Genomic DNA, 24,170 nt, shown 5'->3' with positions numbered 1-24,170 from the left:
TGTCTCTCATCTATCAAGTGACCTCTGTCTCTGGTCCAAGCACCACACTCAGTCATCAAGGACTGAACACTCAGCCCTTGCTATAGTGTCACAGCACACCTACCCCAGGACAAATCCTTCACATCTGAATCCTTTGAGTAAGACTTCATGGAAAACCCCTGGTTCTCCCAGCTTTCCTTACGCTCTTTTCTCAGGAGCCAGGAAAACAGGATGTAGTAACAATGTAACCTCAGGGTTGAAGACTTGAGAGACAAAGGAATGACCTTAACCAAGAGGCATTCACAAGAACTGAGGCAGACTCAGCTGGGGAAGGAGGCCAGCTGGTCAGAGGAAACTGAAATCTGGAGTTCAAAGCATCCTCTGAATGTGTGGTAAATGGATAGTCGGCGTGGGACATATAGATCTGGAACTCAGGAGAGATGTCAAAGCTGAGGCTATAGATCTAGGAATCATTTATTTAATCGTTCATATAATATTTCTGAGCCCCTGCTGTGTCCTAGCTGTACACACTTCTCAGTAACAGGAATACAACAATGAACAAAACAAAGTCCCTAAGCAGTTGTTTAACAGGTACAGAGTTTCAGTTTTACAAGACAAAAAGAGTTCTGGAGATGGACGGTGGTGATGGTGGCACAGCATTGTGAATGTGTTTAATATCACCCAACTGTACACTTGAACGTGGTTAAGATGGTAACTTTTAAGTTATATGTATTTTACCACAATTAAAAAAAAAAAAACAACTTGTTTTTTAAAGTAGCTCAGAAACACTAGAAAAATTGATGAGAAGAGGTGCCAACATTGGAGTGAGCAGGACTAAAGCCACATTGGGACCTAAAACTGCATGGGCTCTAAAAGATTTTAAAAGGACACAGGTTTTTTCTTGGCATGCGTTTCTCTGAGTTTCCTCTTTTCCCACAGTTATTTGATATTTCTAACCTTGATTACGGGGCAAGATGACATTATTTACATAAATGTAAAGTTGTTTCGGAGCCAGCCAGAACCTGGAAACTTGCAGACTTGCATGTAGTATCCAGACCGTGGGAGACCAAGGAAGACATCGATAAAGCTGTACTGATTCCAGCACTCCAGGAGGACCCTCAGATAACAGCAAGGACAGGAGCAGAAACCAGACGGAGCCTTGGCGAGACGTTGCACCTGGCTCTTTGCACGGAGCCGCCACAGATCGCAGTCCCCTCCCTCCTGCTTTTCATTTCCCACATTCCTTTCCCTCAAGCCCCTCTTTAAAAACCCCTCTGTAAATCTGAGTCTTTGAGATGGCTTTAGCCTGGCCACTCTCCTTCAGGTTTACTGTAGATATGGATTAGCCTAACATCTCTCCTCAGGTCACTGGGATTCCTGATAAAAGCTGACTTCTATTTTCATCAATATATGACTTTTGAATTTGCTTTTGAAAGAGGGCAGGCAGCCGACCTGTTCCTGGGAACAAATTTTGATGAGCCGAGCAAGGAGTTGAGGTTTGGAACCAATGGCACATGGGGGGCAGGTTGTGGGGTGGTTAAGACACAGATCAGGGTATGTCATCAGTGAGACATTTAACACGATACCTTAACTGGCAGCTGAGAATAAACCACAAAAGACTGCAAAGCCAGAAGAGCAAAATTGAACTTGGGCAGCTAGTAGTTGAACAAGACAAAAGTGACAAAATATTATAACAGGTTTTCGTAATTGATATTAGTGAGAGAAACCCCAAGTTCTGTAGGTTTCCTTGTCTCGTTTCTAAGGGTACAATGATGGTTTCTAATGTACATTGTCTATATAAACAATGGGATTATTTTGACAAAAACCATCAATAAATGTGAGAGTACTTCAAAAAGTTCATGGAAAAATAGAGTTAAAAGATAATGCAAATCTTTCCATGTTTTTATGTATCCTTGTATATGAGTTCCAAAAGTTTAAAAAGGTAGGAATCAACTTTAGTGAGGATCTTGAGGGTTTCAGTGATGAAGTGATTTGCTGAAAGTTATACGGCTGGAAGGTGGCAGAGCTAGGCCTGGGACTCAGGGCTTACTCCAAACCACAGGCTCTTTCCTTGCTTATAAAGGCTGCACTGATGGCGGTTATTAAAATCAATAAATATCTTTTATTGAAGACTAAAAAAAACCCCCCAAAACTAAAGTCCCTAATCTCATGCTTACATTCTAGGGAATGAAGACAAATAATAAACAAATAGACAAATAATGTATGAATTCCTCCTATGATGTCAGGGATAAGCTCTATTTAGGGGGCAGGGATTGGGGCAGGACAATATCACAGAGCAAGGAAGACAGGGTGTCTGTAGAACTCCTTCCTGAGCTGTGACATCTGAACAGAGGCTTGAATGAAATGCAGGAAACAGATTACCGAGAAAAAGCTTCTGTAAGAAGAACGCGGGCACAGAGCAACTGATAGTATCGACGCTTCCATCACCTTTGAGCTGGATTGGTACAATCACTTCCTACCTCGTCTGCCTTCTCTTGTTTCCTCCTCTCCAGTTAATCCCCCAACCTGCCACAAATGAGATTTGCAATTGGTATCTATCTTCTTTAGGGATAGCTTCCCAGGGCCTGAAAGAGGTTTTACACAGAATAGGTGCTCAAAAAATATGATAAACAGGACGGAAAAAAGGAAGGGAGGGAAGGAGGGAAAGAAGGTCTGGAAAACACAGAAAAGTAGAAAGAAATAAACTCAAACAATATTCATAGTTCTAGCACCCCAATAAAAGCAACATTTTTGTACACTGTCATTAATTTCAGATTTTTAATATGATTGCAATTATACTATGGGTACACAGTATTTTCAACATTTTTAACGTTGCATAAAGCTTATTTCTAATCTCTGTATAACATTTCATTGAGAAGAAATATCTTAGGCTAATTAACCCTATTGATGTTTACATGGGTATTTTAATTTATCAAAATTGTACTCACTTCAATAAATCTTTGTTCATGAATTTTTACCACTATTTATAATGAGAAGGAAATTTTCAAAACTGATGTATTCTAAGAAATGTATATGCTATGGGTCAAATGTGCCCCCCAAAAGTTTACGTATTGGAAACTTGATCTCCATTGTAACAGTGTGAAGAGGGTGGGAAATCCTGCTATGGTAATTGAAAGGTGGGGCCTTCAAGAGATGATTAGATTGTGAATGGATTGATTCATTCATGGAGTAACAGGTGTGGTTCTGATGGCTTTATAAGGAGAGCAGTGAGAAGGTTGGCTCTTGTTCGGCCCATTCTTGCCCTGTGACACCCTGGTCACCACAGAACCCTGTAGGGAGTTCCCAGTAAGAAGAAGGCCCTCACCAGATGTGCCCCTGAATGGTGGACTTCCTAGCCTCTGAACTTTAAGAAACAAATTTTGTTTTATCATAAATTATCCATTTTCAGGTATTCTGTTATAAGCAACAGAAACGGACCAACAGTGGAGCTGAGCCTTGACTCATCCCATAGGAGCATATTACCAAGAGCACCACAGCAAGAAGTCAAAACATCAGCCCCTTCTTTCAGAGTGAGTCCACACTAACAGCTCATGGGGAATCGTGGGACCACCCTTGAGTCTATTTCAATTGTAAAACTGTTCTATTGCACAAGCTGGACTCTAAAGGATAGAAGCAGAAAACAATGTTATTCCTTCTCATGACGCATTTTAACTCGTGCTTTCCTCATCCCTGGGTGAGGTATCCTGCAGGAACCCTGTCTTCCTGTCCCCGCCACCACTCCTGGGTGATGAACTTCTTCCAGTCCCTAAAGTGGACCCATTTTAGTAACCGAAAATCCTATCCAGGGTAATTAGCAAACTCCAGTCTGGTCCAATGCAAAAATTACTAAATAGCTACCAGGCTCCCCTTACTCTGGTCCATTCTCAGCCACACACATCATGTGGACTGCACTTTGGAAGCCTAGCACGAGGCCAAAAGTGAACTACCCGGAAACAATGCTTTGTGATTTCATGAATAGAATGTGTCTAATAGCATGCCTTTTATCAGTAGGAACCAATGAATTTGTCTCCTCTGGGGAATGTTTACCGGTTATGTAAAGACAAAGGTATAATTATTCCTTTGTTTAACAAGTCAGCAGAGGCTGTTAGCTGGAAAATAAAAAGGTGCAGATATTGTGGACACACAATACAGTTAAGTCCTAAAGAATGAGTAAAAACCATAAGCCAAATAGACAAAGAAAAAGATCCTTAAGGGAGAGGAAATAGCACCTGCAAAATCATGTAGTCAAGAGAAAACAATAAAGCTGAGGAACTTCTAGTAGCTCCGTATGATAGGAACAGAGGGTAAAATTCGTGGGAGAGCATAGATCACAATGATCCTGGAGAAGTCTGCAGGAATATGTTCCAGAAGTCTCCCTTATGTCATATACAGAGTTACCTGAACTGAACAGGAAGCCCCTTTCAGATGTTAATCCAGTTAGGTGATCATAACTGACTGCATTTTACAAAGATTCCTCAGGCAGCAGTATTAAGGATGACTTAGTAGGAGGCTTAAAATAGGAACAAAATCAAGAAAAAAATGTTATCAGTGAGATTAAGTGAAAAGCTTCAAGAAGGGAACCAGCAGTGCCATGTATCCCACAGGTAAAGTGTCCCTAGCATTTGACAACTAGGAGGCCATTGTTGACTTAGTTCTATGCTTCCCAACCTCCAAGAATTTTCCAATGACTGTAGGATCAAGTTCAAGTTATTCTGCATGGCATACAAGGCCCATCACAATTTAGCCCCAGTCAACCTTCTCAGATACCTCTCAGGCCACCCCACTACCCACAACATATTCTATCTCCATGACCAAAGTGGAATATTTACCATGAGCCAGGCACCTGCTAAAAGCCTTCTGTGAATTAGCTCATTTGCTCTTTCCAGCAACCTCGTGAAATATATAAAAGCTCAACTTTCAGATAAAGAAAAATAAACCTAAACATTTTACCTATCATCCTATGGCTATAACACAGGTAGCCCAGAGCCCGAGCACTATGTAACAGTAAATATTAAACTGCATGTACTGCTTCCTATTGCCAGGCCATCCCCATGTACCCTACCTTAGTTGCTCCCATCTGTCTGCAGTCCTTTTTCCATTACTGTCAGTCTAATAAATCCCTAAGTCCCAGTCCAAGAACCACCACTTCTGGCAGCTTTCCTTGACTCTTCCAGGCTATTTCTTTCTATATACCTTGTCTTCACATTGCTGTTACAGCACATACCATACTTGTATTCCTTATCATTAATTTTTATTCATTGCAATGGGGGCGCCTTTGCATTCTTCTTCATATCTTAAGGGCCTAGCACATGGTAATATTCAATAAGTGTTACTTAAGATGTTTGAGAGTTGAATGAATGACTGCATATATGGGTGCATTTCAACTTCACTCTTAACATTAGTTGCAAAGTTTTATTTTGGTTTTGGTTCTGCTGGAAATGCTTCTGGTGTAAGTAACTGATTACTTGACTAGCGATAGCTAAACCGATAAGGGTTTGTTTTTTCTCACATACCAGGAAATCTGTAGGAAGGCTGTTCCTCAACAATGTCAGGACCAGTGTCCCAGCGATGTTTTGGGTCTTCCTCTTCCTGTCTTAAAATAGCTAATACAGATCTAATATATATATTTAGTGCAGGAAGAAGGCAAAAGGGGAGACACTATCTTTATCTGTTTTATTAGAGAAACAAGAAAATTTTCCCACCTAACTTCTATTTCTCACTCACTGGCCAGAACTTTATCACATAACCACCCCTAGCTGCAAGAAAGGCAGAGAAAATGAATATTTAGTTTTTTTTAAGTCTCTATAGAAGAAGGTTCCAGCAAGAGAGTAGGGATTTGTGGGTGACTGTTGGATCACCCAACAGCACTATCTACAACATTGTTCTAATCTACATAGCAAAATATTTTCAAAGTGCCTGTAGAAATATTGAAAAACAATGTAACTGGTAAGTTTTTAAAAGCCTGTTAGTAACATAATCAGGACACATTTTTTTAAAAGGATATTGTTTAGTATTGATTTTTGTTTTTAAGTTCACTCAGTGACTACTATTTACTTAAAGGGAAGCATTTCATTTTTATTTATATTCCTATGAGACAGCTGGCATGTGCATGAGGTTGTGTATATGCAGTCGTGTGTGTGTGTGCGTGCTCTTGGGTATGTAGACGGCAATTGTTCAATTCTTTTAACACACTATGAGTCGTCATGACTCTGAATCATAATAAACTGTTATCATTGATGGAAGCCAGCCACAAGACTTTCAACTGTCTGTGCCCAGAGAGATTCTGTACAATTCGAAAGAGGAGAAACCTCTATATTTCCGCTAATCTTCTGTCGTATCCTGAAATGCCTTGTGCAGTTATGGCAGGACACGTACAGCAATCAAAGGAGAGGAACAGCAGGTAGTGCCCCACACCCATGACAGCAGGGCAGAAAAGGATGTCCAACGGTGTCACTAATAATAGTATTACCTCAGCTAGGAGAAAGCGCTGCATCTCAATGCTTATCTCATAAAGCCAACTTCCCTGTTTAATAACCCCCCTCCATCACAGCTTTCTATCAGATTCATCTGACTTTGGAAGAACAGACAAGTGCATTTCCCTGTCAGTTTGGGTGGCTCTTTGCTAGCTTTCTATTCATGCTTTCCTGGGGCATCCTGCACCTGATGTCTGCTTCCCCTCAGCCCTCCACTACCTGTCTTCAGCACCATCAGTGTCTCCTTACTCCTCTTCTTAGGTCTTTCTCAGAATGACTATTCAAATACAAATACTGTTTTTACAAAGAGTTTTGAGTTCAGTACATGACTACATGTGCAATGAATTGGTGATCCCATGTCTGCATAAAAGCATGGAAGACCACAGGTGGCAGTCAGAGTCTTGTGGAAGGTGTGGCTAGAGAAAACTAGAGCAAAATAGATGTAAATGGTGAGTGGAAGATGAAAAGTCACATAGCAATGGCTTCCCATGTCACTCAGTGTCAGAGACCTTCAGCTAAGGCCTTAATGGCCAATCTCCCCTTCGTCCCCTGCCTCATCTCCCTTGGGCTCAGTATCCCCCTGCCTCCTGTGTCATCTCCCCCGGCTCACTCCATCATGGCCACAGGTGGCCACCTTGAATCTGCTTTATGAGAGCAAAGCCATTATCTGTTTATTTCTCTGCTCTCTCCCCAGCACCTAGAACAGGGTCTGGCGTGCCAGAGTGTATTAGTTTGCTAGGGCTGCCATAACAGAATACCACAGACTGCATGGCTTAAACAACAGAAATTTATTTCTCACAGTTCTGGAGGTTGGAAGTTCAAGATCAAGGCATGGGCAAGGTAGGTTTCATTCTCAGGCCTCTTCTCATGACTTGTGCTCACACGACCTCTTCTTTGTGTGAGTGTGGAGAGAGAGGAAGCAAACTCTCTGGCATCTCTTCTTACAATGGCACTGATCCCATCATGAAGGCCCCACCCTCATGACCTCATCTAACCCTAATTGCCTCCCAAACACCTCACCTCCTAATACCACCACATTAGAGATTAGGGCTTCAACATATAAATTTGGGGGGACACAAACATTCAGTCCATAGTACCATAGGTACTCAATTAATATTGTCAAATAAGTGAATGAATGAATGCTCCTGACCCCTGGGTATCTTTGCCTCCTCCACCCCCTCTCCCCTTGCTCTAGTCTTGGTTTTCTTGGTGGAAAACTATAAATTCATTGTAACAATTTTATGGAGTAGTGAATCATGCTACAATATAGACGACCTTCTAAACCATTAGGCTAAATGAAAGAATCCAGTCACTAAAGACCACACATTGTATGATTCCATTTACATGAAATGTCCAGAATTGGCAAATCCCTAGAGACAAAAAGTATGTTAGTGTTTGCCAGGGGCGGTGGGGGGTAGGAATGAAGAGTGAGTGCTCGTGGGTTTGGAGTTGCTTCGGGGGATGATGAAAATGTTCTGGGATTAGACAGTGGTGATAGTTACACAATGTTATGAATATCCTAAAAACCATTAAATTGCACCCTTAAAAATGGTGAATTTTATGTGAATTACACTTAAAAGAAATTAACATAATTTTTTTAAAAAAGGTTTTTCCAGGACCACCATCTGTAGAATCCCTCTGGGCACAAAAACCTTGATGTGGCTGCCTCAGCTCTTCTGGGGAGCCTAGTGGTTTGCTCATTTGACTCCCTTCTTACGATGTCCCCAGTCCATTATCAGAATGGCCAGAACTGACATATTTACCCCCAAAAACATACATAAAGAAGATATAACAAAACTTCTTATCAGAACATACAAGTTCTTCTTTTCACTCTCATGTCTCACTACCCGCCACCAAACTCTCCCCACCTCCCAGCTGTCCTTCCACGCCAGGCTCCAGCACATGACGTTAACCCACCAGGTGCTCTCACATGACCTGTGCATAGATGTTCCTTCCTTCCTTCCTCAGTGTCCATTTCGGAGCATTCAACCCAAGACTTTGATGCCTGATGCTTCTCAAGGCACCAGGGCTGTGAGCCTCATCCTGTCTCTTAGTCCGCTTCCCCTCCCTAAGCCAGCAGCTCCAGAGAGCAGGGTGACAGCAGGGCGCCTGGATCCCAGCTCCATGGTCCCAGCTTGATGCACGGCAGCATCTTTCAGAAAAGACCAGATCCTCCACCACAAATGCTGGTGGCCCAGGTGGAATTTATCCAACAGGCCACATTCAATCACCAGTAAGACAGACAAATGACAAAATTTCCCTTCTCCTTGTGCTAATGTAGACATAATTGCTTAACTTTTATTTTTAGTTTCATTAAAAATGCTTTGGGAAATGATGTCATTTCTGAGTTAGCATTCCTGCTTTCCTACTTCCAAACAAGGCATTATGAATTCCCTAGAGTGCTGTAAAAGTTATGAGAAAACAGGATTGTACTGACTTTACATGAGGCTTTCAAATCTGTTATTAATTTTAATGAGAGCTGGTTGTCTGGTTGCCAAAGTAAAATCAACCAGTAGGGCCTTAAACATAGCCATGCTTGCATTAGAAAGGAAAAAGGTGACTCAGGCCCTCAGATATTGTAAAGGTGACACATCTTGACTGTATTGGCTATTTCAAGTAATATTAAAACCACACAAGGTTTCTAAATTCTTCTTCCATTTATGATAACCTTTGATCAAACATCCTCTTTTGCAACATTATATAGAAAATATAGAAATAAAGTAAATTGGTGATAGCATATGTACATTAAAATAAATCTAATGCATGCTAATAATTAGCATATTTGAGCCGAGTCTCAGCCCTAAATGAAAAAGAAGAAAAATTAGGGTATAAACGCATGAAATATTCCATCAAAAAACAGATTAAATTGAACATAAAAAAAGGAAATACTATGAACAGAAAACGTCAAAATACACTATATGTATTTGCTCACTTTTTCTGTCTTTAATTGTCCTGCTTTGTCCTTTATCTGCCTTAGTCACCCTCTCAGCGTGTGGAGGGGGTGACTCCAGCTCCCACACCTGCAGCTGGCAGGGAGTGGACACGTTGCCACCGCTCCAGGCTCGCTTCCTCCCTGTGAGACTGGACTGGTCACACCTGCCTCCCAGGGTGACTGTGAAGACGACTGGGACAAGCAGCGCCGCTCATTCCTGGGATGGGCACGGGCTCTGGGCACGGGCACCGCGACAGGAGAGCACAGGCCCTTCGTGGGGACCACATCTCACCCTCGGCCTCTCCCGGCCCGTCCTTCTCTCTTGTTTTGGCATCTGAGCAGTCAAAGGCAATGCCAGAAAAAATGTGACGTGGGCAAAGGGTGTTCTGAGTACCTTAAACCTCTCCATCTTGGCTGCTCCCCAACCCGCTCCCCAAGTGCCCTGCCCTTGTAATTGAGAAACATGAGTTTACTTGAGGGAAAAAAAAAAACTGATTTGTTTTTGTCATATTTTATTTTTAATATTTCTTGCTTATATTTGTTAAAGATTTTTAAAATAAAAAAAAAGTTCTCATTTATTCCATTTCTGAATATCTGGATTTGAAGTGATATTGTCAATGAGCAGTTCAGAGGATTATCATTATTTTATTTCTGTGCAGAGCCAATGCCACAATAACTTGAAAGACGAATCACAGAAACCATCCCCACAAAATTACAGATCTATAAATTTGTGAAGAATAACACTGTATTTTCTCTTTGCTTTTTAGTGAAAGAGAAGCATGCTACAGGCTTCCTCATATAAGAGATTATAAACAGCTGCACACATTTGCTGTCTTGTGGAACAATTATAGGAGCTGGCAGGCATCCACCACCACAGGGGACACAAAGAAAATGCCAGTTAGAAATAGGTCAAAAGGGTTTTTTTAAGGAAAACTGGGAATGAATCCATAAAAAACAAAATGACTGGATTTTACGTGATTACTACAATTAAACAGAAGCTTCATCTGTTCAAATCCTACCTTCTGCTCATTTCTCAAACCATTTCAAACTTTATCTTGATAGGATTTCAGTGGATAAATGCAATAGTTATAAAATGGAAAAAGAATATCTATTTACTCACTGATTATAAAAATGAATGTTTTCAAAGCATCAAGTATAAAATTTTTAATAGGAAAAGCAAATAATAACATTGAAGTGTACATTTTATTCAGAACACATCTAAACCTAAATCTAAATAAATAATGATTGTTCCCTATTTCTAAAACCTTTATAAAAATAATGGCTAAGTTATGTGCATAAAGAACTTACCAATTAGAAAACCATTCAGTGAAAAAAGAATATAGCTCATAAAACATATTTTTAAATTCATTGGCAACAAAATGATGATATGTGTTTTTGACTTTCAAGCCTTTGGTTTCATTTTCTGTTTCCTGAATGTTTTCTCCCTTGTTTTAAATAATCTGAAGAAATCACAGGTGCAGACTAAATATTGCAAGGAATAAAGGTTGGTCATTCTCAACACTCTACTAACACATCCAGTCGGCCACCATGTCTGAGTGTTCAGCCATGCGAAAAATATTTTGGATCCATTGCCTCCTCGTGTTCGTATTGGTACAGGTCCTTACCCTCTTACTCAGACCCAACTGCCCCCACTGTCCCAGATCATTTCCCTCCAATAAATCCTTCATATTGCCATAGAGCTATTCTATAATTGAGCATGTCTAAATCCCTCCCAGCATAAAGATACTTAGGACTTCGAGTTACCCACATGATAAAGTCCGAACGCTTCAAAGACAGGCTCACCTTTGCAGCCATCTCCTGCGCCTCCTTCCTGAGTGGCCCCCAGACTCTGCAGGGGTGGTCACATTGTCATACTTTTCTGAGTGTTGTTCGCACAACACTCAGCACGTTGTTTCCTCCTGCAGCGTTTGCCTCCTCCCTACATCTTCAACTCTTTACCCATCCCTGGTGTCCCCACTCAAAAGTCACTTCAATTATGAAACCGTCTTGCTCTATCCCGCACTGTTTAAGAAAAAACGGGACAAGTACATGACAGACAAGGTTTGTATCTCCTTTCTCTTTGTCTCTTAACACTTTGTGTATCGATCCATCCCAGGTCTTCCGCCTTGACTAATCCATGTATTTATGTGGCTGGGTCCCCCTCTGGAGACTGTGAACGCCTCCAGAGCAGGAAACAGGTCCCCATATCCCTTGTCCACCCCACCACTCTCTCCCATACCCCAGTGCCTGGCGCAGAACCCAGCCAGTGCATAAGAAGTGTATGAGGACTGAGATAAGTAAGAGGGAAATTGCAAGATCGTTCTCAGGAAAAAGGCTAACGTTGAAGCCTTAAATCTTATAATGGGAGAATATCCATTTTATATTTAAAGTCATTAATTGCATGAATGGAGTGCTGGAAACAAACGCTCCTTCACATTTCAGGAGGTAGCTCTTAAAGATATCAGAGATGGGAAGACTCTAATAACACTATTGAGATTCTGCCCCATCGATCAATGCCCAGCTTTCCCTAGTCAAGCCAATACAAAGTGACTTCCACCTTCTTGAACATCTTCAGCATTTAACTTCCACTCATCAGTGATCACATAGGCATCAAGCGCATTTATTCATAAACTACTGAAACTCCCTCTGGGTTACAATCTCTCATACATCATTCTACGTGCCACATCGTTCCCTGCCAAATCCGTGAATGCCATGGTGGTCACGTGTTTGGCCCCTCGTAAGCACTGTACAAATTTAAATTTGGGAAAGAAAAGTGTGCTCTTAATTTTTAAAATTTCCTTTCAGTTCTCTTTCCTTTAATAATTCTCTTATTGGACAGGTACTAATAAACTGGTTATTAGATAAGGTTGTGAGTTGATTTAGCCTTTCATAGCAAACTCCAACAATTTTTCAAAGCATAAGGAAGAGGTGCATTCCTTCACTGTACATCAGCTGGGGAAATATAATGGTGAAAAGGCAGACAGGGCCAAAGGAAAGCTGGGATTCAGACTCTGGAAGATCAAAGGATGAAGGAATGATCTGCTCTGCTGCAGGATCTGAAACATTTTCCCCCCTAAACTGCAAAACTGTTAGCATTTACTGAGTACTTATTGTCCTAAGGGCTTCACTCCAGAGCTGGAAGACCCTTTATAGATCAGCTGATCCCTCTATTTATGGCTGATATTAAACCATTTATCTGAGAAGGTACCATTCATTTGTGGGGGTGACAGTTTGAATCCATCCAGGTGATGCAGATAAGAGAAGGGTCCCTGGAGTTCACCCAGTGGAAAGCACAGGTCAGAGAATGCTGGTCCTTAGCATGAACCTGCAATTTAATTGTCCCTTAAGCTTAAAATCCATTCAAGTGACTTTTTAATTGTGAGAAATAATGTATATAAAAACTAACCTTTTTGGAACATAAGACAACCCAAAAGAAAAATTATAAATTGGAAAATGTGGGTTACTGAATTTTAAAAACCTTAAGTGAAAATAAACAACCAACAACTAGGCATGGTTTAAACAGTCAACTGACTGAACACAGATGGTTAAGGCAACTTATCCATGGAGAATCCACTTTATGAATCAAAGCAATGGGATTACGAGCCCTAACCTAACCCCTTGTGCAGTCTTCACTAAATGTTTAAGTCAGGTAACATTAGTGTAATTTCTTTTAGAAATGCATGAAAACAATCCCCTGTTCCAACATAGGAAGTAAGGGTTCTTAACAATCTCTTATTGTAACATCTTCTATGGATCCAAAGAATATGATGATAGGGTACTACGAATTAGTAAAATGTGGATATAATGATGGCTCTGAGTGTTTGCTTTTTCTAATGACCCTGGTCAGTGGGCAGAAAGAAATGATCAGTTGCCTTCATACTTAATACCGTATCTGCAAAGCACACTCTCTCCTTGCCAAACTCTATCCTCTTCTCCGGGTTTAGCAAGATCTGATACTGGAGGCTTGAGCTAAGCCTCCTTTATTTAAAAAAAAAAAAAAAAAAAAGGATGGTGTATGTGTACAAGAGGTATGTAGTACATCATTCTCTTTGAAGGACGATTTGCTCTGTTCTTCTCCATGCAGATAAAAGAATAAATTACAGTGTCTGAAATCTGTTCTTTTTTAACTCTGTGTTTAGCCACTATTTTCCTCCAACATGAGAAGCATCAATTCCTTTCTTTGTGTTTTTGCTTCTTGTGGTGAAGGGAGAATTTTAATTTTATGTCAACACATCAAATTGCTCAGCTACACCTGCATATGCCAGCATTCACAATAATACGAAACCACATTTGCACAGTTTTTCTGATCTTTTTTTTTTTTTTAGCATTTTCTACATTTTTCCAAGGGATTTTTTTCTATTCACTCTACAGGGGTTAGAAATTATCCTTTCTACAGAACCTATTTACTTAGTCTAGGAGCTGCTATAGGCTTCAAACTGTGTTTGACTCAGAAAAGAATCAGTGTTTAGTATCTGTACTGTTTTATTATAACTACTGCTCTATATCATAACATACTAGAAATAAGAATAATTTATAATAAAGGTTCAAATATAAGTCATTTTTACTACTGCTTACTTTTTAAAAATCTTGAGTCACTTTGACTCTAAGTTACCATTTCTATGTGGAATCCCTTCCCAACCACAACCAGGAGATTCAGTAAATGAGATAATTTTATACCCTAATGTTTTGTGCTGGATAACATGCTAATTTTATATTATTCTCATGAAAAAGCTATCAGTTGACTTTTCAGTGATGGTGGCCTTCCCATACAGTGTCAAAAGATAAATGTTAAATGGCAAATGATTTCAGTGGTTGTCACTGTCCCTCACTCAGGAGACTGCACTGCACTTGCTCTGGCACCACACACTGGAGTCCCTCCCCCCCCAGCACACTCCTGCCTGGCATGCAGCCACCCTCAGGGCTCCCCCAGGTGACCACCACACCGTTCGAGAAGTGCCACCACATGACTGTGCCCCTCAGAGAAGATGCTACCACAAGGTCTTGCCCTGGGAACTAGTGCAATTCGATGTCTAGGATTTGCTTTAAAATGCTGAAGCGAATTAAAAATGGGATATAAACAAATTGGGCAGATTTTCCATAGTTGCTGAATCTGCGTAATGGACACATGGATGCTCCTTGGACACGACAACATTTGTTAGAAGAGGTGAAGGGGCACAAAGGCTAAGCGTGGGATTTCTGTCAATTCCGCATAAAGGAGAGGGAAGCCCAAGCACCTCTCCGCATATTCAAATGTCTTCCATTTGTCCCTTAGGTCCCTGTCCACCCTTGTCTCTGGCCCGGCTGAGCTGTCTGGGCGACAGGGCTCGGGGGCACATTGGCTACAGAGGAAGTTAGCCTGCGGGAGCCCCAGCAGGAGCTGCGGGAAGGAGGAGAGTGAGGGGGATTCGTCCCCAACACCCCCCTGCAGCCTCACCACGGCCTGGCCGTGCCCTTCAGCCCAAGATCACTGTGCTTCTCAAGGGTCTCACTCTTCATTATTACTCTTAATCCTTTAACGTTCAAGTAATCGCTCCTACCCTAGTCCCGCAGGTCTCGGGCAGCGACAATGCAACTGCTACTCGCTCCAGGTTCCTCAACGCTTTCTCCTGGTTCCTCTCCACCCTTTGCATATAAACTCTCGATTGATCCTAATCTGACTGTTGAGCACCTGACTGATGCCCTCTCCACACAGTGTGACCACCCGTTCACACATTTAGAAAACAATGCCTTTGATGGCCAGACTTTGTGCTAGTTTCTGGAGGATGGAGTCACGAGAACGATGGTTCTTCTCTTCCCTGGGCACACTCGCTCTGTGTCAGACGCTGTGCTGAGTATTTGGCATTCGTGAGCTCGAATCTGACACATTGCAGGTATTATTTTTCCCATGTTATGTAAAAAGTAACTGATTCAAGGCCACAGGTCTGGCAAATGGCAAAGCCAAGATGCAAGCCAAGTATGTCTGGCTCAAAAGTTTGTACTCTTTCCATTACACAGTTTGTTTTCTCTTAATGGGGGTGGGAGGATATTGAGAGTTCATTTTGTTTTGTTTGGATGCAAAGGTATCTACGGAAAAGAGGAAGGAGGAGACACAGAAGGAACAAGACAGGCACCACCCTCCCTCTCCTGGCCACAGGTGAGGGACTGGTTTTGAGCCCAGGAGAACAGAAGGTGAAGCCACATCACTCTTGGAATCCTGGGTGGGGCTGAGTGCATGCAGCGTCTCCTCCCTTTCAGAAAACACGATTAGAGTGGACTTGAGGAGAAGCCACTCCCTTACCCTCCCCACCCTGCCCACTGGCTGCAGTTGCTTTGGGCTCAAGAGGTCTGCTGGGTACACTGGGACAATGCACTGGGACAACGTCTCACAGAGGGCGCCAGCTGCAGAGGCCATGGCACGGCCCTGCACCAGGAGGCTCAAGTGGAAAGAACATGAGCACACTTGCTACCAAGCCCACATGAGATGTCATTGCCCCAAGGACGCCCAGAAATAGCTGGGGAAGAATTTAAGCAGACAGGAGAAGCATGGGGGTTAAGCTCCTGTCAAGCAAGGGAAAGCTTGGCGCCATGGAGATGTGCCCGTAAATATTAATTGACCTTATTTATACTCATGAACTGAAACCCAGGAGGTGTGGAACAAATGCTAATCCTCTTGGTCCTCTTTGGACCCTGGCTCTACTTCTGGGTCACTGCCACTAGATCATGGCCCCAAGCCTGAATCCATTCCTGTCCCTCATCAGATGTGTTGGCTGGCTGGCTCATTTCCTTGGCCCTCTGCTGCCCACCTGCTCTTCCCTGTCCGGTTTATTTTCACACTTTAACTCCACTAGTCAGTCCAGGTCACTGGAATCTGCTCTCCCTTCTGAATTTTTGTTACTCCCATTGTGGTACCATAAAAAAAATACATTTGGTCTTTGACCCCAGTTCCTGGCACAGAGTTCCTAAAAGTCTTGAAATTTCCTGAGTGATAGGGACGTCTTTTGCTATTCATAAGGAACCGCACTTGACCATACCTGAGTTTATGCACCAGGAGGGTGACTCTTGGTGGCCCCTAGAAAGCTTCAAGATGGGGGCTGGTGGTCAAAGGGTTGGCACTTTCAGCCCACTGCCTGGTCTCCAGGGAGGAGAGATTGAGTTCAATCACCAATGGCCAGTGATTCAATCAGTCATTTATATGTAGTGAAACTTTGATAAATACTCTGAAACAATGGAGCTAAGGAACTTTCCAGGTTGGTGAACACATCAAGGTGCCGGGTGGTGTGCCAGGAGGGGGCACAGAACTCCACGCCGCGCACCCCCACACCTTGTCCTCTGCATCTGCTGCATGTGGCGGCTCCTCAACTGCATCCTTTATAGCAAACTATGATCTTAAGTAAAGCACTTTCTTGATGACTGAGTCATTCTAGCAAATTATCGAACCTGGGACATGAGGGTGGAGGGTCCTAGGAACCTTTGAATTTGTAGTTAGCCAGGCAGAAGTGCAGGTGGCCTGGGGACCCTGCTTGTGGCTGGCATCTGGAGTGGGGGCAATCTTGTGGGACTGAGCCCCTAACCTCTGGAGTCTGCACTAACTCTGCCTAGTTAGTGTCAGAATTGAGTTCAATTATAGGCACCCAGCTGGTATCAAAGAATTGGAGAATTGGTTGTTGTGGAAAAGCAACACAACACCTAATACTTGTTAATTGTTGTTAATACTCGTCTTAAATGTACTCAGCATTCCGACAGTGCCAGATGGTAAGGAAATACACCCTTATGGGAGAGGCTGACACATAAGCCACCAAAGAGCCATCAGGTAAGTAAGTACCAGTGACACCCTCCATCCTGGCCGGAGCTGCCATCCTCTGTCACCTGGATTGCTACACACAGCCCCTGGTGGACTTCCCCACCTCTACCTCTGCCCCTCTGCAGAGCAGCTGCGGGATGCTTTGAGAAAGCCAGTTGGTCACGTCACTCCTCGAAACCCTGCAGTGGATCCCCTCTTCCTTCACAGTGGTCTGGTGCCAGCCACCGCTTCCACCACAGCTCTGGCCTCCCCAGCCCTCACTCACCCACCCCAGCGTCCCGCCAGCTCCCAGCCAGGGGTTTTGCACATGTTCTCCTGTCTGGAACGTTCTCACCTAAATAGCTGACGACCAATTTCCTCATGTCCTTCAAGCGTTTGTTCAAATTTCATCTTTTCCTCAACGTCTATCCCGACGCCGCTATTTAAAATTACAACAGATGTTCCCATATAACCTCATTGGACTTCCTCTCCTTTTCCTTTTCCACCTTTCCTTTTATTCTGCTGTACAATGTACCATATAACTTATTTGTTAGATTTATTGTTTGCTTTCTGTCTTCCTCTGCTAGAATGTAAAATTTACAAAAGCCAGTATTTATACTGATTTCATTCCCTGATAACTTCCAAGTCCCTGGCACATAAAAACTGATGACTACCTGTGAGTTGAATGAATGATTTTAAGAACAAAAGCTTGTTTGGAGAATCCTAGTTGAAAGTACTGCACAGCAATAACCAGGTTAGATGCAGAGCCAGGCACGCTGGGCGGGCGTGGAGGAAGACAGGAGAGGCAGGTTGAGGAATGACAATGACCCTGACAAGGACCAAAGTTGAGACAGCCTCCCCTGAGACCTCTTTCAGCTAGGCCTCGTCCTTGGGCCCTGTCTTCAGCCTGCCTCATCTAGTTGTAGCAAGAAGAGAATCCCCCAGCCTTGATGTCTCCTTGTAGCAATTTTCTATCTGTGACCCCCACACTGCTCCTTGGCTTTGTTTTATTTTCACTTTCATAGAAATTCTCCTTATTAAATGACTGTCTTCTTGAACCATCCAGCAAATATTCTCCACTTCCAAATCTCAGCAGATGGTTTAGCTAGTCTTTAATGAACTAAAGATGACAAAAGTGAGAAATAGACTTGAATTGTTCAGAGAAGTATGCTCTTCTTCCCTCGAACAACAGTGAGGAATGAAAAAGACTGTCTCCTGAACCGCACGTTACTCAGTCTCCTCTAAGCCTCTTTTCAGCCAGGCCTCATCCTTGACTTGCCCAGCGCAATTGTTAAGAATTGTCAAGAATTATTAATTCTTGCTAAGCCAGTTTAGCAAGAATCGCCCCACTTTTGATATCGGACACCTTCCATACCTAATCAAATTCTCCCCATCTGATCATCCTGTCAAGTCAGTTTAGCAAGAGTCCCCCTTACCTCTCATGTCTCCTCTTAGTAATTTTCCATCCACTGACCCCATCACTCTGCTCTCTGGCTATAAATCCCCAGCAGTTTTTGCTGTATTCAGAGTTGAGTCCCATCTCTTCCCCTTCTGTGACAGTCTTGAAACCTACCAAAACAGTCCTGAATACAGTCGTCCTTACCTTCCTGAAAGTGTCAGAATAATTTTTTCTTTAACAAAGGATATGGCCTTGAGCAAGTCATGTGACCTCAGTTTTCTCAACCATCAAATGAGACCCACCCCTAAGAGAAAATCTCTTGGACACTGCCACCAGCCTGAATCAATCCCAAATACGCCACATTCCTAACACACTGCAACGACTAGAGCTGTTTGTTTCCCTGGAACCCTTAAGTGCATTTTCCCCAAATCTGGTCCACTCCTCCATATACCGGAATATGCCCTTTGCACTGTCACATACTGACGCTCTGGGGTTTCCCAAAGACAAAGGTGAGGGAGCCAGTTTCAAAGCAGCCTTCAACAGTGAGACTCTACATTGTAGCCGTTGGCTTATAATTTCAGGAAGACATATTCAATAATATATCTGCATTTTTTTTTTACTGTACACATAGCATTTTATATGGCTTATTATATAGATGATTTAACTTCCTTCTTTGTGTTAGTGCCGTGACTCTGAGGCAGCCTCCACCACCCCCACACGCACCGTCCTGTGAACTCACATGCAAACACCCCAGAGCTCAAGAAGCCTAGGCTGGATCCTTTTTAATGTTAAAAACGATCTTGTCCCAGGAACAAGAAGACCAGGCGATCAAATTTTACACATATGAAAAAAGTGTGTTTACAAGAAAAAAAACTTTACACTTGATGTTTTGACTCTCAACATGTCGACTCTACTCCATGTTTCCTAAATATTGTTATATCCAGTCATTGACATTTGTTGGGGGTGGGGTGGGTGGCTGGTCAGTACTAGCATCCGAGCCCTTGACCTTGGTGTTATGAACCCCATGCTTTAACCAACCAAGCTAACCAGCCAGCCTCAGTCATTGACATTTTAGCTCCAAGTAAATCGGAAATCCTAAAGTACCAAAGCCTATATAATGTAAATCTCTGCAAAGATACACTCAAAGCTAATTCATGCTTTTTTTCTAGCTACAAATAGAATTTATCACCTAGAGACTGCAAATACCAATGCGTCAAATCAATCTTGGTTGTTGAAAAACACGGTTCAGGTCAGCATCAATGATTCTATATAAGCACATCTCTTTAAAATAAGTGTATAAATGAAATTACTTGTAGCAAATCAGTCAACTGGTAAGTTAAATGAAAATGAGTTGGCCTTTCATTTGAAAAAGCACCTACTTCCAAAACTAGGGGGAAGATGAATATGCATGCACTTTAGAAGGTTAAAAAAATTCCACAGAAATACCACAGAGATAACACATATGATGATGTATAAGTACATTTCTCTCATGTTTAAAAAATTTAGCATCAGTAATAGAAGATTCATCTCAAATCACTTCTCATAATACTAAAAATATAGAAAAGTAATCAAATATTCCAATTGTTCATTACAAATCAAACCCATAAAGTAGTTTCAACTCCCTTGTGCATTCAAATATTTAAATAACAATCAGTCACAAAATTCATCCTGATATGCTAAGAGATGAGTTCTAGTGAAAAAGTAACATTTGGTTCCTCTAATGAGTAAACATTTTTGGAAGATAAAGAGAAAAATAAATAGTAAGGTTTCTTTTCAATGTTTCAAGTATGGAAAGCCAAATTTGAAAAGTCTTTTCATCTGTTGATACCATTAGGTTACAAGATGAAGTCTTCCTTGGCACTAAAATCTCAATTATTGAAGGTACTCCTTGAATACAGCAGTCAAAAATAATGAAAGAGTATTTTGTTATAATGCTTAAGAAAAAAAGAAGAGCACATAGAAATTTAAGGAGTAATTATAAATATGCATAAATACTATGCTTTTGCATTAATCCTCAAGCGTGTAAAATAAACATATGTTCTTATAAACGAACAACTACATTTGAGAAAAGGAGCAAGCATTACTTCCATCATCGTAGTTTGTAAAGGAAAAGCAGGGTGCTCTCTCTCTCCTTTTTTAGGCTATTCAGTACAAGTTCAAGTACTTGAGTACAGTTTATTTTATATTTTCTGAATAATTATATGGTCAGTGAGAGACACTAATATATTCATTTTATGAAGGAGAAAATGGATATGTCTAGTCAACTCTTTATTACAATGGCCACACCTACCTGTTTTTGCCTACCTATGTCTCATTTGGAAAAACTCAACAAGCCTTAAAAATCTCCATGCAAATTGTGGTCAGTTAAAACATTAAACTCATTTACCTATTCTCCTGGGTCTCCATGATTACTTCTGGAGTATCTGTCTGTGAAAATCATGAAAGTATTTTCTTTCTCCTGTGGGGAGTCTTCCGTTTGTATTTTCTCTAAATGCGCACTCCGTGTTTAGCTCCCACTGGCCAGTGAAAAGACTGTTTTTCCCTTAGTGTCCATTCATCATCTGATGTCAGAAAACATTGTGTTTTGTGTTGTGTTCCTTAAAGTATGATTTCCCAGTCTGATGATGCTTGCCTTCTGCTCCAGCAACCTACAGAAGTTCTTAAGGTAAAATAGTATTGATTAGCCAAGGGTTTTAGGCTTTCTCCCAAAGCAAAATTAATTTCTTTCCATCTGAGAATCTACTGTATTTCTTTTTGAAGGTGCTGGGGGAATGTGCTGTAGAAGTTCTTGGACTCAGTGCCTCTCTCCTACATCTCAGCAGATGCAAACTGCTTGTTGGTGAGAGAGCCTTTCTTCTTGCCCTGGTGACACAGGCATCTCGGCCTCACTTCTGTAATCCTGAAAGAAAAAAACAAGGAAGGGTAAAGAAGAGAGTAAGGAAATGTATTTGAAGTAAATGCACTAAAAATGTAATTCCTTATGGAAGTCAGCCATAGTTCTGAGCTCCAGCGACTTTCTAATTATAAACTGCTGGTTGCACTACACTCTGCCAAATCTCGTGAAGTTTATCCCTCTCCGCACAAGACAGGCAACCAACAAATGCACATGCATAGCTATATGAGTCGGTCTCTAGAAATAAGAAACACATCTACTTAAAAACTCAGTTTCATGTTCTCTCAATTTCCCTGGCTTCTTCCAAGTGGAAATATGTGCTTCACCTCACACAAGGTGCCCTGGATTGAATGTCCCCCAAGAACTTGATCCCCACTGTAACTGTCAACGGTGGGAAATCCTACTATGGTAATTGAAAAGTTGGGCCTAGAAGAGGTGATTAAGGTGATGGTTTAATGGTGGTAATGGGTGTGGTTCTTAGAGCTTTAAAGGGAGGGTGGATAAGGAGGTTAGTCTCTCTCTCTCCACTCCACCATTTTCTGCCTTGTAAGACCCCTGCATTGCTGTAAAGCCACCACCAAAGAAGACCCTCACCAGATGTGATCCTTGGACTTTGGACTTCCCAGCTTCTGAAACTGTAAGCAATAAATTTCATTTTCTTACAAAGTACCCAGTCCCAGGTATTTTACTATAAGTAACAGAAACAGACTAATACACAAGGTGTGTCTTTTTTCAAGAACAACACTCTTTAAATGTAAACCTACAACTTTACACATACAATAATTCATGTTTGAAAGCAAAACATCTGCCTTAGATAAAGAAGGGTAAAATGTGTCTATCAGAAAGGTATGGTTATGCTGGTAATATTATTAATAACCACTGGTGCCTGCAACAATCTAACGTTTTAAGAAATAAATAGAAGGGAAAAATGACAAATTTATTCAACAATGATAAGCCAGAGGTACACATGAGACTAGACTTTCTGCCCATTCACACAAATGTCATGGTTATAAAATACTTGACTATTTTCAAGGTGCTCTCTTAGACATTATCATATTATGGTTCTTTGAAGTAGACAGAACAAGAGAGGTAAAAATGCTAATATGTTAAAGAAACTTGGTGCAGGAAGGTAAATAACTACATTTAAGCTCACCCAACTAGGAAGTGATGGAAACTCAGAAACTGAAAAACCAGCTCCTATTTTCTTACTCTGTTTTAGCTATCCAACAACAATTCATTGTGGAAAAAAGTAATGTAGGAATAATAATCTAAGCTATACTAATTACATTATAGATTCTTGGAAGTTCATGAAAATCAGGAAAAGAACTCAAACTCACTACAAACTCTTTTCCAAAAACACTTCCCCAGTAACTCGCTACAATTAAAAATATTACTAGGGATAGACAGTCCCCAGTGTCACTCTCTCCCACAAATCAACCAATTAAAAAAGCAATGGCAGTCAAGCTGGGGCCACAAGAGCTCAGGAGAAGAGGGGAGAGACCTACAGAGTGCATGAATGTGGGAGAAGCCACAATGAAAGAAAGAAAATACCCCTCCAGCCATTTCAAATCCCAGCTGTTTCCAGACTGGAACTGCTGAGCACAGGGAACAGGAGCTGGCAAAAGTCACAGCTGTACCTTTCAGATGAAGTTGCTTGGAGATGGCTGGGGAGAAGAGGGCCTTGGTGGCCCCCAGGCCAGCAATACCACTAATAGAGTTCCTGTGGACCCACATAGGACTGAGGAGCCACAACAACTGAAAAAAAGGAGCCACTCAGAGGCTGGTGAGTCATCGCAAGGGACTGGAGCACAGCCTGTCCCATGGGAAGTGTTTGGAGCATGGGCAGTGGGGGAGATGGGCCCACCTGGGAAATACTGGGGCACAGCAAGGACAGCTGATCTGCCCCCCAATCAGCATAGGACCACTCAGAGGAGCCTGGTCAGGAATACAGAATTGCATGGGGTGCAGTTTGGTGAAAAGACTCAGGCCCAGACCAGTGTTTCTACACAATCCAGGTGCACCAGATTTCACTAGAACCGGAAGTACCTATAAAGTCAACCATTAAAACCTGAGCTGCACAAAAAGCCTTCCCCAGGGAATCAGCAGCAAAGCAGCAATTTATCTCAACCACAGAGCTCAAGTACTGGTCCCCACAGGAAGTTCCCCCATTTTGGAAGTAAGCAAAGGACAGCAAATTAGTTCCAGTGCAGAGTTTAAATGGTGGGAACAGCAAATAATCCAACACAGAACTGAAAGAAAAATCAAAGTACCCACAACCAGAGACAAAGTTTGATATTAACTAGTAGAGGTTGCATTTCACCAAACAACACCTATAACACCTAGAAGGACTGGAAGCCCCTTGGGCTACCAAACCAGAAAGGACGGGGACTGGGGGCTTCAGCCACACCCCCCTGACAAGTGCAACCACCCCAGAGATGACCACCAAGCCACCGCAGGAAGTGCCCCAAGGCTCCCCCAAGCCAGGGTGGTGTGTGGCCTCGGGCCTTGGCCATGGCCCCCCCACATCCCCAGCCAGCCTAGTGATGACCACCAAGCCCCACAAGAAGGGCCCCAGGTTCCCAAGCTGGGAAGCTGGGAGTCAAGGGCTCTTGCCACACCCCCCTGACATCTGCACCCAGCCCAGCAATGACCAGGCCACCACTGGAAGCCATCCCCACCCCACTCCCGGTCTCCCCTGTGGGAATGAGGGGGGGTGCCACAGGCCTCAATCCCAC

The 24,170-nt window shown here is 42.2% G+C and overlaps 1 protein-coding gene across 2 annotated transcripts in view; it reads right to left on the bottom strand.

The window, feature by feature from the left end:
• SACS (sacsin molecular chaperone) overlaps positions 1–24,170 on the bottom strand; it is an 83,772-nt gene that overhangs the window by 47,748 nt on the left and 11,854 nt on the right. For both annotated transcript variants that reach the window (XM_063102892.1, XM_063102894.1), the window contains exon 2: positions 20,929–21,441. In XM_063102892.1, the coding sequence (XP_062958962.1) occupies positions 20,929–20,948 (20 nt within the window). In that variant the 5' untranslated portion in view covers positions 20,949–21,441. The remainder of the gene's footprint in view (positions 1–20,928; positions 21,442–24,170) is intronic.

This window comes from Cynocephalus volans, chromosome 7 (assembly GCF_027409185.1).
Source record: "Cynocephalus volans isolate mCynVol1 chromosome 7, mCynVol1.pri, whole genome shotgun sequence".
In the NCBI taxonomy this organism is placed as follows: domain Eukaryota; kingdom Metazoa; phylum Chordata; class Mammalia; order Dermoptera; family Cynocephalidae; genus Cynocephalus; species Cynocephalus volans.
The sequence above is the reverse complement of the archived record's forward strand: the minus strand, read 5'-3'. Positions and strand labels throughout refer to the sequence as shown.